Below are 14,820 nucleotides of genomic sequence, written 5' to 3'. Positions count from 1 at the left end.
GTGCAAGGAGAGACTGGATTCTTCTATGACTGGTGTAAATTATGCAGATCAAGATAATTTGCTTGATTTTACTTTTAATGATCCTCCCAGTTTTACACCTTTTCACTTTGTTCAGCCACCTCTCTTGCTTCTGAAATTTGAAGAAGCTTTGCCTAGATGCCTTGCAGCTATGAAAACTAGAAATGTTGGTGTGTGCGCAGTGCATGTATTTTTAATGAAAGCTGAGATTCTCAGGAAGTGAGTGCCCACTATGCTATTTGCACTCTTTCTTCATTCTTTCACTATTGTAGGATACATGCTGTCCTGCCACATGCCTTATTCAGCCATTTCTATATGCCATCTGAAAATCTTTTCGCAAAGACTGCCGTCTCTTCAGAATTTATGCACCTTGGTTCTTGAGAACCAAATGAGATGATATGAGAATGAAAGTGTTGCGTGAGTGTGAAAGGGAGCAAGAGAGAGGAAGAAACTGGGTAGCTGCAGTGGCAGCAGATGCATGCCTAACATATTTTTCCTGGTCTTTATGCTGCTCTCTGTCAGAGCTCCTGATGTCAGGATTCCATGTGCTTTTTGTGTGTTCCTTAGTGTATCTGGATTCTGAACTGGGAACTGAGATATGCTCCTAAAAATGCTGGCTAAGGTTTCCCCATTTTACAAGCAAAGGAGTCCCTCATTGTGCCTCTGATAAAAGGCATGCTGGGAAGCAGAGCAAAGATTGGCCAAATGCCCCAAGGTAGTTGGTTTTAGCTTATTCCTTCATTTATCTGTTTCACATTGAGGGAAGAGGAATGTGAATAGCAGATGGATGTTCTTACTGAGGGCCTAGCAAGGCTGGTAAAATGTTTCTTATATCCCTAGGTTCCTGGGATTTCCCCTGTCCTGTCTCTAAATATGGCATAACTGCCCTTCAATAAACTCTTCTTAAGCACTATGGAGAAAAGGCTTTATAGTGAGAAGCTGGTGAGCTGGCATGTGGTTATTGTTTGTTTTTAGGGCTTGTCTTCTTCACCACCAGCCCTTCCTCATCGTCATACCCCCTACCCCGCACACCATCAGGGACTAACTGGGATGTTCTTTCATATATTATGGGTGGTTTTGTTTTCACTTGTCTCTCCACCCTCATTTGCAATGCCAGTCTGCACACATTCTTTTAAAAACTAAGTTCGACTTGCAAGATACATGCAAATTGCTGTGCTTGTAAACCACATTCCATGTTCTCTTAGAAGTTCCTGTACTTGGCAAACCATGTTTTCTCATGAGCAATGCTTGTGCTTGGCTAAATTTTGCTTTTTCACCTTCCTATACATGTTAAAGGCAATTTCCTAACCTGCGGTTAAAAAGACCACTGATTAAGTCACTGTAATCTTTTTTAAAAAATAAGAGGCACATTTGATGATTACTCCAACAGAATATAAAAATATAAAATTGTATTAAGATTAATAGTACAGGAGTGCTGCTATAGAGGGATAGTATCTGGGGTCTGTAGTGATCCCCACTGTTAAGCCTTACGGAGTCTGAGTCCTCTATCTTACTAAAGTAATTCTTTCCTGAACACCTCCTAGAGACATGCAGGTGGGGGGAACCCCAATACTGAATGGTTAACACTCTCTTATATTAACTGCTACATCAACATTGTCTGTCTGTCTATCTATTATTTAACATATTTGTATACCGTCCGTTACCAAAGTCTCTAGGCAGTTTACAACATATTATTGGCTATTGTGTTGCTAGGATCGTTTAGATCCTCAGCTCTAGGTATACAATGTGTTTTAATCACATGCACTTAACTGGGGTTATACTAATCCAGTGCTTCTTTAGTGAAAACTTCAATTTTAAAACAATTCCCCAATTACCGGGAAGGGGGTTTGAAACAGCATAGAAAATTAATCAATCTAAAATATGATGAGTACATAAGAACAGCCCTGCTGGATCAGGCCCAAGGCCCATCTAGTCCAGCATCCTGTTTCTCACAGTGGCCCACCAGATGCTGCTGGAAGCCACAGGCAGGAGTTGAGGGCGTGCCCTCTCTCCTGCCATTACTCCCCTGCAACTGGTTCTCAGAGGAATCCTGCCTTTGAGACTGGAGGTGGCCCACAGCCCTCCGACTAGTAGCCATTGATGGACCTCTCCTCCATGAAGTTATCCCAACCCCTCTTAAAGACATCCAGGTTGTTGGCTGTCACCATGTCCTGTGGCAGAGAGTTCTACAATTGGATCACGTGTTGTGTGAAAAAGTACTTCCATTTGTTGGCCCTAGACCTCCTGGCAATCAATTTCATGGAGTGACCCCTGGTTCTAGTGTTGTGTGAGAGGGAAAAGAATTTCTCTCTCTCCAATTTCTCCAAATCATGCATGATTTTATAGACCTCTATCAGGTCTCCCCGCAGTCATCTTTTTTCTAAACTAAAAAGCCCCAGGTGTTGTAGTCTTGCCTCATAAGAAAGGTGCTCTAGGCCCCTGATCATCTTGGTTGCCCTCTTCTGTACCTTTTCCAGTTCAACAGTGTCCCTTTTAAGATGTGGTGACCAGAATTGTACGCAGTACTCCAAGTGTGGTCGCACCATAGTTTTGTATAATGGCATTATAATATTAGCCGTTTTATTTTCAGTCCCCTTTCTAATGACCCCTAGCATGGAATTGGCCTTTTTCACAGCTGCCGCACATTGAGTCAACACTTTCAACGAGCTGTCCACCACGACCCCAAGATCCCTCTCCTGGTCCGTCACCGACAGCTCAGATCCCATCAGCATATACTTGAATTTGGGGTTTTTCGTCCCATTGTGCATCACTTTACACTTGCTAACATTGAACTGCATTTGCCATTTTGTCGCCCACTCCCCCAGTTTGGAGAAATCCTTTTGGAGCTGCTCACAATCCGTTTTGGACTTCACTACCTGGAAGAGTTTGGTATCATCTGCAAATTTGGCCACCTCGCTACTTACCTCTGCTTCTAGATCATTTATGAATAAATTAAAAAGCACTGGTCCCAGTACAGATCCCTGGGGGAACCCCACTTCTTGCTTCCCTCCATTGTGAAAACTCTCCATTTATACCTATCCTCTGTTTCCTGTCTTTCAGCCAGTTAGCAATCCACACATGTACTTGTCCCTTTATCCCATGACTGCTAAGTTTCCTCAGGAGTCTTTGATGAGGAACTTTGTGAAAAGCTTTTTGGAAGTCCAGGTATACTATGTCAACTGGATCACCTTGATCCACACACTCGTTGACACCCTCAAAGAAGTCCAAAAGATTGGTGAGGCAAGATTTACCTTTGCGGAAGCCATGCTGGCTCACTCCCAGCAGGGCCTGTTCTTCTAGGTGCTTTACAATTTTATTCTTGAGGATGCTTTCCATCAATTTGCCTGGAACGGACATTAGGCTAACCTAACATAATTTCCCGGATCGCCCCTGGATCCCTTTTTGAAAATCGGTATTACATTTGCTACTCTCCAGTCCTCTGGTACAGAGCCCGATTTCAGGGATAAGTTAAATATTTTAGCAAGGAGGTCGGCAATTTGACATTTGAGTTCTTTGAGGACTCTTGGATGGATGCCATCCGGCCCTGGTGATTTGTTAGCTTTCCGTTTTTCCAGACAGTTTAGAACATCATCCGTTGTCACTTCTATCTGACTCAGCTCTCTAGCCTCCATCCCTAAAAAGCCTGGTTCAGGAGCAGGTATATGCTCAGTATCCTCTGCCGTGAAGACAGATGCAAAGAACTCATTCAGCTTCTCTGCAACCTCCATATCCTCCTTAATAATCCCTTTCACTCCCTCATTGTCTAATGGTCCAACTGCCTCCCTGGCAGGTTTCCTGCTTCTGATGTACTTAAAGAAGTTTTTGTTATTCCCCTTGATACTTTTAGCTAAATGTTCCTCAAACTCTCTTTTTGCCTCCCTTATTGTCACCTTGCATTTCTTTTGCCAGAGTTTGTGTTCCTTTCTGTTCTCTTTGTTTGGACAGGCCTTCCAATTTTGGAAGGAAGTCTTCTTCCCTTTTATGGCTTCCTTGACGGTACCCGTTAGCCATGCTGGCATCCTCCTGGACTTAGTGGTACCTTTCCTCCTTTTGGGTATAGATTAATTTTTGAAAATCGGTGTTACATATGCTACTCTCCAGTCCTCTGGTACAGAGCCCGATTTCAGGGCTAAGTTGAAAATTTTGGCAAGGAGGTCGGCAATTTCACATTTGAGTTCACGTTTGAGTACATGGAGCAAGAAGTGGCTTAGGCTAGGGGAAAAACTTAACATACCCCCATGTATTAATCATATATTAAATGGATTGATTTTCTGTATTTCAAACCTGCCCGCCCACCTACCCTGTAATTGGGGGAATGCATGTACAGATTTTTAAAATAATAATTGTATAATTTAGAACAAAGTTACACAATTTCGGCCCTCCGTGTGTTTTTGGACTACAACTTCAAGGAGGAGAGCTGGTCTTATGGCAGCAAACATGAGCTGTCCCTTTTGCTGAGCAGGGTCTCCCCTGGTTTGCATTTGAATGGGAGCCTACATGTGAGTACTGCAAGATATTACCCTTAGGGGATGGGGCTGCTCTGGGAAGAGCATCTGCATGCTTGCATGTAGATGGTTCTAAGGTATTTCCCAATAGGGCTGAGAGAGACTCCTGCCTGCAACCTTGGAGAAGCCACTGCTAGTCTGTGTAGACAATACTGTGGTAGATGGACCCATGTTCCCATCATCCTCAGCCACAGTGGCCAGTGAAGGACCACCTGCTCCCTGCTCAACAGTGAATGCCTGCTTTTTGACATCTGTGGCTGCTTTTAAAAACAACAACAACCAACAACCTTTTTCTTTGATCAGGCTTTTACCCCTTAGGGGCTGCCAGGTCTCTTAGCTCTCCTGTTTCTGTTGTCTTTTTTATGGTTGTTGTTTTGGGGTGTTATGGTTTTTACTGTTTAACTGATTTTAAGTTTTTGAATGTGATGTTTGTTATTTTATTGTATAGTAAACTGCCTTGGGATGCTTTATGAATTGTGGTATAAAAACTGAACAATAAATAAATAGCCAGAGATTGTGGGAATTGTAGTCCAACATCTGCAGGAGGGCCAAAGTTGTCCAGTCCTGATCTAGCATAACAAAATATCTAGGGCTGGCATGTGGACCACTGAGCAATCTGGAAAAGGAAGTGGAAAGGGATTATTGTAATGGTGGGATGCAGATGATGTTAGTGTAAAATGTGATTACACTCAAGTTCAGGGACTAACAACACATATGCAATGTTACATTACAAAATCTTGATAGGCTGGTTTCTTTTGTTTAAGAGTAAATCTGCTATGGGAATGGGCAACATCCCATGTGACAAGGGGGAGGAGGGTGTTTGCTACTTCTCTGCTCTACATCTTCTTTCCTCCCACAGAGTTCTAGAGTTCAGGCGGTATAAAATATGATAAATAAATAATAATAATAAATGCATGCTTGCAAATGTAAACATTCATGTAGAACCCTGCAGGGGAAAAACATGTTTGTGCATAGTGGTGGGAAAGCAGGCAATTTGAAACAGAAAAGTGAAAGGTGGGGTACGGGTAAGGATGAGAAGCACATCATCGCAGCTTCTCCACTCTAAAATGCCCCTTTCTCTCTTTCTTAACTAACTCAAAAGAGCTGCCGAGGTTTTGTTACATATTTTGCATGCGATGCATACTCACTCCCTTGTGTGTGTGTGTGTGTGTGAGAGGTGTAAATTGTTGGGGGTGGGGAATAAAAAGTCAAAAGCAAATTTTAAAAATAGGTGTGAACTGGACAAACAAGTCGGAGCATGTCCTAGAGCACATCAAACATACTTCAACTGGATTTGAGAACAATCTTCTCTTCCTGACCTCATTCCCCTGAATCTGTGCACTGTGAGTTGGTTAGAACTTGTTTTACATGTTTGATGTGCCCTGTTACTTTAGATTCATAATTTAAGGGGCTGTTTTTTAATTAATTATTTATTACATTTCTATACCGCCCCATCCAAAGGCTCTGGGCGTTGTACAACAAGTTTAATTGCCACATGCAGTAACTTTAGGTCAGCAAACCCTTAATCTAGTTAACAATTTTCCTTTTCTTATAGAGGATAAAGGGGAGAAGGAAGCAGAGATAAATATATGTTTTTTGCAAGAAGGACACCTACCTCTACCCCTGTCCTTTTATAGGAATGTGACTCCAAAATGGTCTGTTTTAGCCCTGTCAAGGGTACCTCTTCAGTTGCAGAAAGTAACTAGGTTCTGTGTAGGAAATCACACTCTATGGTAAGAACATTCAGTGTATGGATGGTAGGATCCGTGAGAATTAGTAAAGCATTCTAGGAAAACTCAGTAAAAGAAAATTCCAGAATATCTTTACACTTTACGAGTGAACTAAATTTAGCCTGCCTTGTTGGAGGGCAAATGAGTCAACTCTCTTGCCCATAAAAAGTACATGGACGGTGCAGACAATACTTACAACTTTAAGGGTTTATTTTGGAATAACTAACATTGCTTATGACATAAAAGCCTAATTTTAATGTGCTGTTTCCCCCCACTAAAGGTTTATAAGGATTTTGCATGGACCAATCCTCTTCATCCAGATATATTCCCAGGTTTGAGGAAGATGGAAGCAGAGGTGGTGAGAATGACTTGCAATCTCTTCCATGGTGGACCCAGTTCTTGTGGAGCAGTAAGTAACATGATTCCCTGAGCTTTCCCAATGTAATTTTGCTGGCTTATCTTTCCTTTAGCTGAAATAAGTATATTTGGGTAAATGATCAAAGATCCATTACAGACAATTGCTTTGCTTTCTTGTCTTGTTCCCAGGCAAATGGGGTACACTTTGTTTTTCATCAGCTGGATGTGAATGTGCCAACAGTGACTGGTTGAGCAAATGGGTTCACAGAGTGCTGGGGTGTCTGTTATTGGCTATGTGGGTAAAGGTGAAGCTTGCTAAACTGGCAGACTGGTTCTATGGCTACACTCATTTACACATCCAGGCACCACAGGTAGTTAAAAGTTGCTAACAAGAGAGAGAATGTGTTTGGTGTAGCATCTGCTGTTGTGCAAAAGTATTATTGTTCTCTCTTCAAGTTGTACGTTGCTGAACTAATTAGCTTTTGTAGAGTGGACTGTTGTACAGTATGTTGAGTGAAGTTGCTTGTAAACACTGTTGTAATCAGTGTTCCCTCTAATTTTTATCATCAGTGAGCGGAAAGAGTTTTGTTCTGGGCTGCAGTGTCAAGGCAGTGTGCGCACATAACTCTCTCTCTCTCACACACACACACCAATTTTTTTAACCTCCCCCCCCACCCTGAGGCCCCCACCTCGACATTCTGCCAGTCTCTCTGGGCTGCTGGTGGCGGGGTCTGTGTGTAATTTAGGGGGTGGGACAAATTTTAATTAAACTCAGTGTTTAATTTAGCATGATGGGACAACTTTTTCTTATTTAAAATGGGTTCTATACAGATATTTTATCTCTTTTCTACTGAAATATAATATCCAAAGTTATTTACATATTTCAGCATTAGAATAAAAGCATAATAAAGCAATTCAATAAAAACAAACAGCAGCAACAAAACAGTAAAATAATATAAAACCTTGCATAGAGTTCTTTGCAGCTGAGGAGCACATTGTACATTGGATGTGGAGCTGCAGGGAGCGGGGCGAGAGGAAAGTGCCCCCCTTACTTTAATTTTTTAAAAGCTGTGGCGGTGGCAGCTGCGGTGAGGGGGGCGAGAAGAAAGTCCCCTCTTTTGCTTTAATTTTTTAAAAAGCTGTGGCGGCAGTAGCTGTGGGGAGGGGGATGAGGGGAAAGTTCTCCCTCTTGCCCCCTAAAGATTGTTGCTGCCAGTGGCAGGATGGGGTGCGGTGGTGGCAGCTGGCTTTAGCGGGGGGCGAGGAGGAGGGAGTGCCCCCTTTTTACCTCTGAAAGCCTGCTGTGCAGTGCGGCGGGATGGGGGGCTGCAAGCTCCTTCCACCTCCCCTCCTCTCAAGTGACTACATGGGCTCTGCTGCCTGCAGCCTGTTTCCAGCTTTCCTCCGTGTGGAAGGAAAGGGGGCAAAGCCTGCTGTGCCTGGCTCGGAGGGGAGGGAGGAGGCCGCGGCCCGGCCGGGGAGGGGGGGAAACGGGGTGCCAGGCAGTTGGGCAGCAGTGGCGGCCACAGCAGAGATTGCGCGCCTGCCAGAAATTGCTGCGCGGGGGCCTGGAGGTTTGTGCACACACACCTTAGAGGGAACAGTGGTTGTAATCCTTTCTTGCAATTTATTTTTAAAAGTTCATTTCAGCCTTGCGTTTTCCGACTAAATATAACATCAAGAGTTGTAGATGCCCAGCAGAAAACATCTGAGTTCTCTAAGAATACAAAAGAATTGCGGTGTGTGTTAGGTGAAGTTGTATGCAATGTAATAAATATGCTAGGATGTGGGGTTTTGTGGGCATTTCAACAATGCATGTGTTAATGTTGGCATTCTTTGTGTGTTGTTGCGAAGAAGGGGAACAGATAGGCAAAAGAGCTTAGATGTTGCCTGTAACTTAGCAACAGATGCTTAATTCTGGATATTTTTTCAGAAACATCTGAAAACATGCTTGTTTAATCAGGCTTTTAATTTGTAGATTTAAAGTTTAAGGTTTTAGAATTTTTATCTATATTTTAAATTGTTTTAATTGCGTTAATGTTTTGATTGTTGTGTCTTCAATTGTAAACTGCCTGGAGATTTTATATGGGGCAGTATAGAAATGTGCTAAATACAGTATTTAAGCAGTTTAAGGCATCAAGATGTGGGAACAAAGACTCTAACCCCAATGATCCAGTCCTCTGTTCTCTGTCAGTAAGATTCATACATGCTGTTCCTTTGTCCATTAAAAGCAAGAGGCATTGCATCTGGGTCAGGATCTAGAACCCCCAGCTTTGCAGACTGGGGGAGAGTGGGTCATATTTTCCAAGAGAGTGTAGGCAGGAAGACATGAATATCTCACACTTGTTTGAACTAGCCAAATGGCAAACAGTCTCTAATCTCTTATCAGTATATTGATTATGTGATTTAGAAATCTCTTTCTTGATATATTTTTCAGTCTCCCCCTGCATATATTTTTAAAATTATCCTCCAGAGTAAAACTGTCTCATTCATGACATAATTCTAAAAGCTTGTAGACCCTACACATAGCACAATGTTGCTGGAATAGTTTCTTGATCCCAATAGAACTAACACCATGCAAACAAAGTAAGATTTATTTATATTTATTTGATTTATATACCGCCCCTCCAAAAATGGCTCAGGGTGGTTAACAAATAAAAGCAATTAAAATCAATTAAGACAAGAAAATCGAAACTAAAAAATCAATTAAACAATTAAAATTATTTAAACATTAATATTAAAATCATTTAAAGCCAGCATTAAAAATTTAAACCACAAATCTAATTAAAAGCCTGGGTGAATAAATGCGTCTTCAGTGCCTTTTTAAAAGTTTCCAGAGATGGGGAGGCTCTTATTTCAACAGGAAGCGCATTCCTATGTACAAAGGCAGCCCCACATAGAGTGCATTGCAGTAATCCAGCCTGTTGCTCCTCTTCTTTTGATACCTAGAAGCAGAGCTAGCGTGTTCCTTTCTGAATGGTTTGATTTGTGTTTCACATCTTGGAATTGCTTGGTTGACTTCAAGGCCGTGGTTCTCAGTACTTGGACATAGCAAGGATGCATTCATGAGACATAATATCCATGCAGGCCAATATAATTTAGGAGCTTTGATGCACAGAGCTTGGATCCTCCTTTACAGGAACCTAGAGCAACCAACCTGCTTGCCATTGTATCTGGTTGCTCGCATATTGCTCCAGGGATGTTTGAAGCCCACATGGTTTCAATTTACAGCATGTTTATGTAACACTCAAATGATATCTGCCCCTTGGGAGATGAATCTTTTAAACCAACATCTGTTCCACCAAAAGCAAACAGTGAGATCATTCACACAATCAAAAACTGTGTTCTACTCGAGTTTGGGAGCGGTGTGTGCTCCCAATTTTCAGTTGTGTAGAAGCAAGATAGGAGGAAAAACTGGGTAGATGTGATTGTGTGGAAGCAAGGTAGGAGGGAAAGCTACCCAGGTTTTCCTCTAACTTTGCTACCACACAGTTGAAACTTGGGAGCACAAATTGCTCCCAAACCTGGATAGAACAGTTTTTGATTGTGTGAATGACCTCAGCATGTTATTGGAGCCTGTTAACAAGCCAACTGTAAAATCTCAGGCTTCTATCTCCTTCATTGATTATAATCCAGTCCAAGCTGTTTCTTGCTAGTCTCAACTTAAGTAGGTAAGGTGTGTCACAAATGTTATTATTATAAGTGTGCATAATAGGGTGTCGGCACAAAGAATGAGAGAAGAGGTAGATGCAAGATCATCTAATTAATGTCCTGAAACTAATTGTGCAGGTTTGTGTTATCTTGCAATCTGCAGCAAAGGGACTCATTAGCTAGCTCATCATTACAAGCCCTTGAACAAGTATCTTCTAACTATTGGTGCCGTAGAGAAAACATTTAATATTTTTAGTATTAGCCAGCTGTATTAGTTAAACAAACAAACAAAATCATGAAAAGGTAATCTCCTCACTTGACAGTCAGAACAATATTATCACATTTCCAGGAAACTTCAGTCTGATATTGCCACATCTGCTGCATTGAGTATATCAATGTGTTTGCTGCGCATTGTGGAACATGGCAGCTCCCTCTCCCTCCCCTGCCCTGTCCCTTTGCAACTTTGCAAAGAGGTACAATCCTAATACAGGCTGACACCCTGACTAAATTTACTAGTGGAAGTCCTAATCCTATTGAAATCTAGTAGTCCTTTAGAGTAACCTCTGAGCAGTACTTCTGAGTAATTTAGTCAGGATGTCAACCACAGTCTTTAATGAGACTTTTGAGTCTAAAAATTTAAACTTCAGATCTAAAATGGGACTGTTTTTCCCTTCTGACTTCCTGTCCAAAGTGTATTAAGGTTTCCACCACATGCTAGGGCTAGAATCACACAAAGGCCGGGTTTCTGATAAGATTGCAAAGCCTAGTGAGGCGGTAAAGCTTTGTATCCATAGAGAATCATGGTTAATGGCAGCTTTCTGATTTTACCAGAAGTTCATTCTATGAATGACTCATATTTTTCTGTCTTTGTAGCATGGATATGCTGTTAAGTTATGAGTTTCCAACCAAATTCTAAGCTCTGATAACTGGGCAAGAAGCCTCTTTTAAAAGTTGTGACTCTCTTATCTTTAGCGGGGTGGGGGGGAAGAGCTATTGTCTCAATTCAACCTAGTAGAGCATCTCTTGCAGCACAGCATCTTGTGGCTGGTGGTCTCCTTTGTGGATCTTTTTGTGGATCTTTTTAGACTATAGCTCTTCTGGGAGTGGTAACCATACCTTTCCTTCCTTCCTTCCTTCCTTCCTTCCTTTTTCATTTTCTCATACCCTTTGCTGTGTAAACTGCTTCAAGAACCTGTTTTTTGTTGAAAAGATGTATTTTATTTATTTATTTATTTATTTATTTATTTATTTATTTATTTATTTATTTACACAGTCAGACAGGTGTTATTGACTGGTTTCTTTGATCCAGACATCGAGTCCTTCCCAAGGACCTGGGATGGCTGAATTTTATTGTCAATGTTGTTGCTGTTGTTATAGATATCGTCACAGAATATAGGCTGTTCCCAGTAAAGCTGCTTTTTGTAATTGGCTGATGGTGATTTCTGTGGCCCCTATGGTGTTGAGGTGCTCTTCAAGGTCTTTTGGAATTGCACCTAGGGTGCCAATGACAACTGGGATTATTTTGGTCTTTTTCTGCCACAGCCTTTCAATTTCAATTTGTAGATCTTTGTATTTTGTGATTTTTTCTATTTCTTTTTCTTCTATTCTGCAATACCCTGGTATTGCTATTAATTATTATTTCTTGTTTACACAGTCAGACAGGTGTTGTTGTTGTTGTTGTTGTTATTTTACATTTATATACTGCTCTTCCTCCAAGGAGCCCAGAGTGGTGTACTACATACTTGAGTTTCTTTTTCACAACAACCCTGTGAAGTAGGTTAGGCTGAGAGAGAAGTGACTGGCCCATAAATACTGATAATAATAATAATATGTTCTGAGAATCACATATTACCACTGTAGTGGTCTATGATAATAAACTTGGTAGTGACTCTGTTCCCTCTCTTGCAAGTAATTGCCCACCATCTTTAGCCCCACAACCCAAAAACACTCCACATATCCACATCTCTCTCTCTCTCTCTCACTCACTCACTACTCCACACTAGGGATGTGTGCGAAGGTGATTTGGCGCTGGTTGGAGTGGTACTTTAAGGGCGGGGGAGGGTGTACTCACCCCTCCCGCCACATTTCCCCTGCCGGCGCTCCGTTATTTTCAAGCCCCTTGGGACGGCAGCATTCCTCCCTGCCGCCCCGTTACCCTCATTGGCTGGAAGTGGCTGGAAGTAGTGATAGCGTGTGTGCGCACCCGTCTGCCATGCACTTGTGATCACTACTTCCGGCCGCTTCCGGCCGATGGGGGGAACGAGGCGGCAAGGAGGAATGCTGCTGCCCCGAGGGGCTTGAAAATAACCGAGCGCCGGCAGGGGAAATGAGGCGGGAGGGGTGAGTACACCCTCCTCCGCCCTTAAAGTAACACCCCACCAGCACCGAAACGCCAACCCCCCTCCTCTCAGAGCTGAAACGTTTTGGAGGCCTTTATAATGGCCTCTAAAACGTATCGGGCTCAAGCCGCCTCCACACACAAACACACTTTGAGCCACCCAGTCTTCCCAGCTTTACACATACTTAACCCTGCAAATTTCAGAATAATTTGGATGCAGAGGGGGGAAGAATAGTGTTCAGTTTTGCCTGTTTCCCCAATTGCTCTTGACCTTTAAATTCTTGGATTTATTTTTAGTGGAACCAGAACACACACACACACACACACACACACCATCTCTCCTCTCACTCACTCCCCCCCCCCAGTTGATATTAAGGTTTCCCTGTCAAGTTGTTTTCTTTTCACAGAACAGGGCAGAATAAGTGGAGTTGAGTATATAGGAAATCCACTTCCCTTGCAAATAAACCTAACCTTTCCTTTGTAGATGCGTACAATATTGAAATCATCCAATATAATTATCCTGCTTAATTGAATATAACTTCCTGTCATTGTGTTTTCAGCTGTCTGACTTCTCATGGCTAAAAACAAATAGTATGCTTTGCTACAGAGGAAACCTCATAAGATTGGGAGTGGCTTATTAAGAGTACTCACATGCACAGCCCAACCCAGGCCTGGGCTTGGCTGTGCGTGTGAAGTGCCAGAATCACGCATGATCCTGGTGCTGCCCCCGCACCAAGCCCGAGTTTTTAACCCGGTGTTTAATCTGTGGTCTGCTTAACCTCAGTTGGTGATCATCTGGGCGATCGCCGCTGAGTTAAACAGTTTTCCCCCCGGCCTGCTGCCCTTTCTGGCTGCGAGCTGGGGAGAAGGAGCAACGGTGCTGAGTGCGATGGCTGAGTTAAGGAGAGCAGCTGCCACACTCTTGCAGGAGGGGGGAGGTCCTCTCGCTCCCAGCATCTCCATTCAGCGCACCACCACTCTTGTGGGTGCATGGTGCAGTGGAGGGGAGGGCAGCTGCTGCTCATGTCAGGGAAGGCAGGTGAAGTGTGAAAGGGAAATTACCTAGAAATAACCAACTTCTGGTTATAACCAAAACATGAGAAGATGGGACAATAACAAAAAGAGGAAAAACATATTTTAAATATATGCACCAACTGATATACAATAAATCCTGCTGTATTTTACTGTATAGGTCACATTGCAGTGATTTAATCTGAGTTTGGGTGAAGAATCATGGGTTCCACAAATACAGATGACGTATCTTGAGCATGATGATGTTACCTCTAGTAATATCACATTTATAATCTACATATTTATACGATGTTATTATATCTGTTCTGCTGGGGTAATATCCTATATTATAAAACTACACAGTGCTTAGTTCTTGAGGTGCTATTGAATAATATCTATTATTCATAAATGGGCTTTGTCATTTTTATATTGCGTGCTGAACAGCTATATGTCTAGATATGCCACTGAAATATTAAATATGTTCATTAATTTCTGTCTAACCTGCAGATAAATGGATCTCTCATGCAACTATGCATCAGCTGTTGCAGCCTCATGAAAATGCACATTATCATGTGGAATTTGCATGAAGTCCTGGAGATTGTTGATCCAATACAGTTATTACAAGAGGAGAATCCAGTGATGACCACAACCAAAGAAACATTATGCCTTCATTGTTTTTGGTTGTAACTGGGTTTTCCTTTTCTTCTAGTAACTGGAATAACTGGTACTGGAATACCATTCTCCATTTCATGCAAATTCCTCACAATAATGTGCAGTGCACACATTTTGCAATATAAGGGTGATAGCGGAGGCATAATAAGTTGAGCTCATACCTGAAGCTTTACCAGTTTAGCTCTCTCAGCTTCTCCCTGGAAATACTGAGAATTGTATGTTGAAGTAGGAAAGAGTTCTCCATTAGAAATCTGTAGCCTTTTCTTCTCTGGGGAAACGGAATGACTGTTGAACTAGATTAAATATGTAGCATATATGTATGTGCCTTGTATTTGACTACCACAACATATTTTCTATTTATATTTTACATATTTTTATACTGCCCAAACCTTATGTCTATTTGCTTTCTTTCTGCTACTGGCTGAGGTGGTAGCTCACTCTCCATGTGGGGGGCTGCATGTTTAAATTCTACCCTATGATAAAAACTCACTGCAGATAGAAAACCAACACAGCTGGCAAAGGTCTGGGAGAGACCCTT

At 42.1% G+C, this 14,820-nt stretch overlaps 1 protein-coding gene across 4 annotated transcripts in view; it reads left to right on the top strand.

The window, feature by feature from the left end:
- Window positions 1-14,820, top strand: part of SGPL1 (sphingosine-1-phosphate lyase 1) — a 60,870-nt gene that overhangs the window by 29,985 nt on the left and 16,065 nt on the right. For all 4 annotated transcript variants that reach the window (XM_053306049.1, XM_053306046.1, XM_053306050.1 and 1 more), the window contains exon 6: window positions 6,534-6,662. In XM_053306049.1, coding sequence (XP_053162024.1) covers window positions 6,534-6,662 — 129 coding nt within the window. The remainder of the gene's footprint in view (window positions 1-6,533; window positions 6,663-14,820) is intronic.

This window comes from Hemicordylus capensis, chromosome 3, assembly GCF_027244095.1.
Source record: "Hemicordylus capensis ecotype Gifberg chromosome 3, rHemCap1.1.pri, whole genome shotgun sequence".
NCBI classification, from domain to species: domain Eukaryota; kingdom Metazoa; phylum Chordata; class Lepidosauria; order Squamata; family Cordylidae; genus Hemicordylus; species Hemicordylus capensis.
The sequence above is the reverse complement of the archived record's forward strand: the minus strand, read 5'-3'. Positions and strand labels throughout refer to the sequence as shown.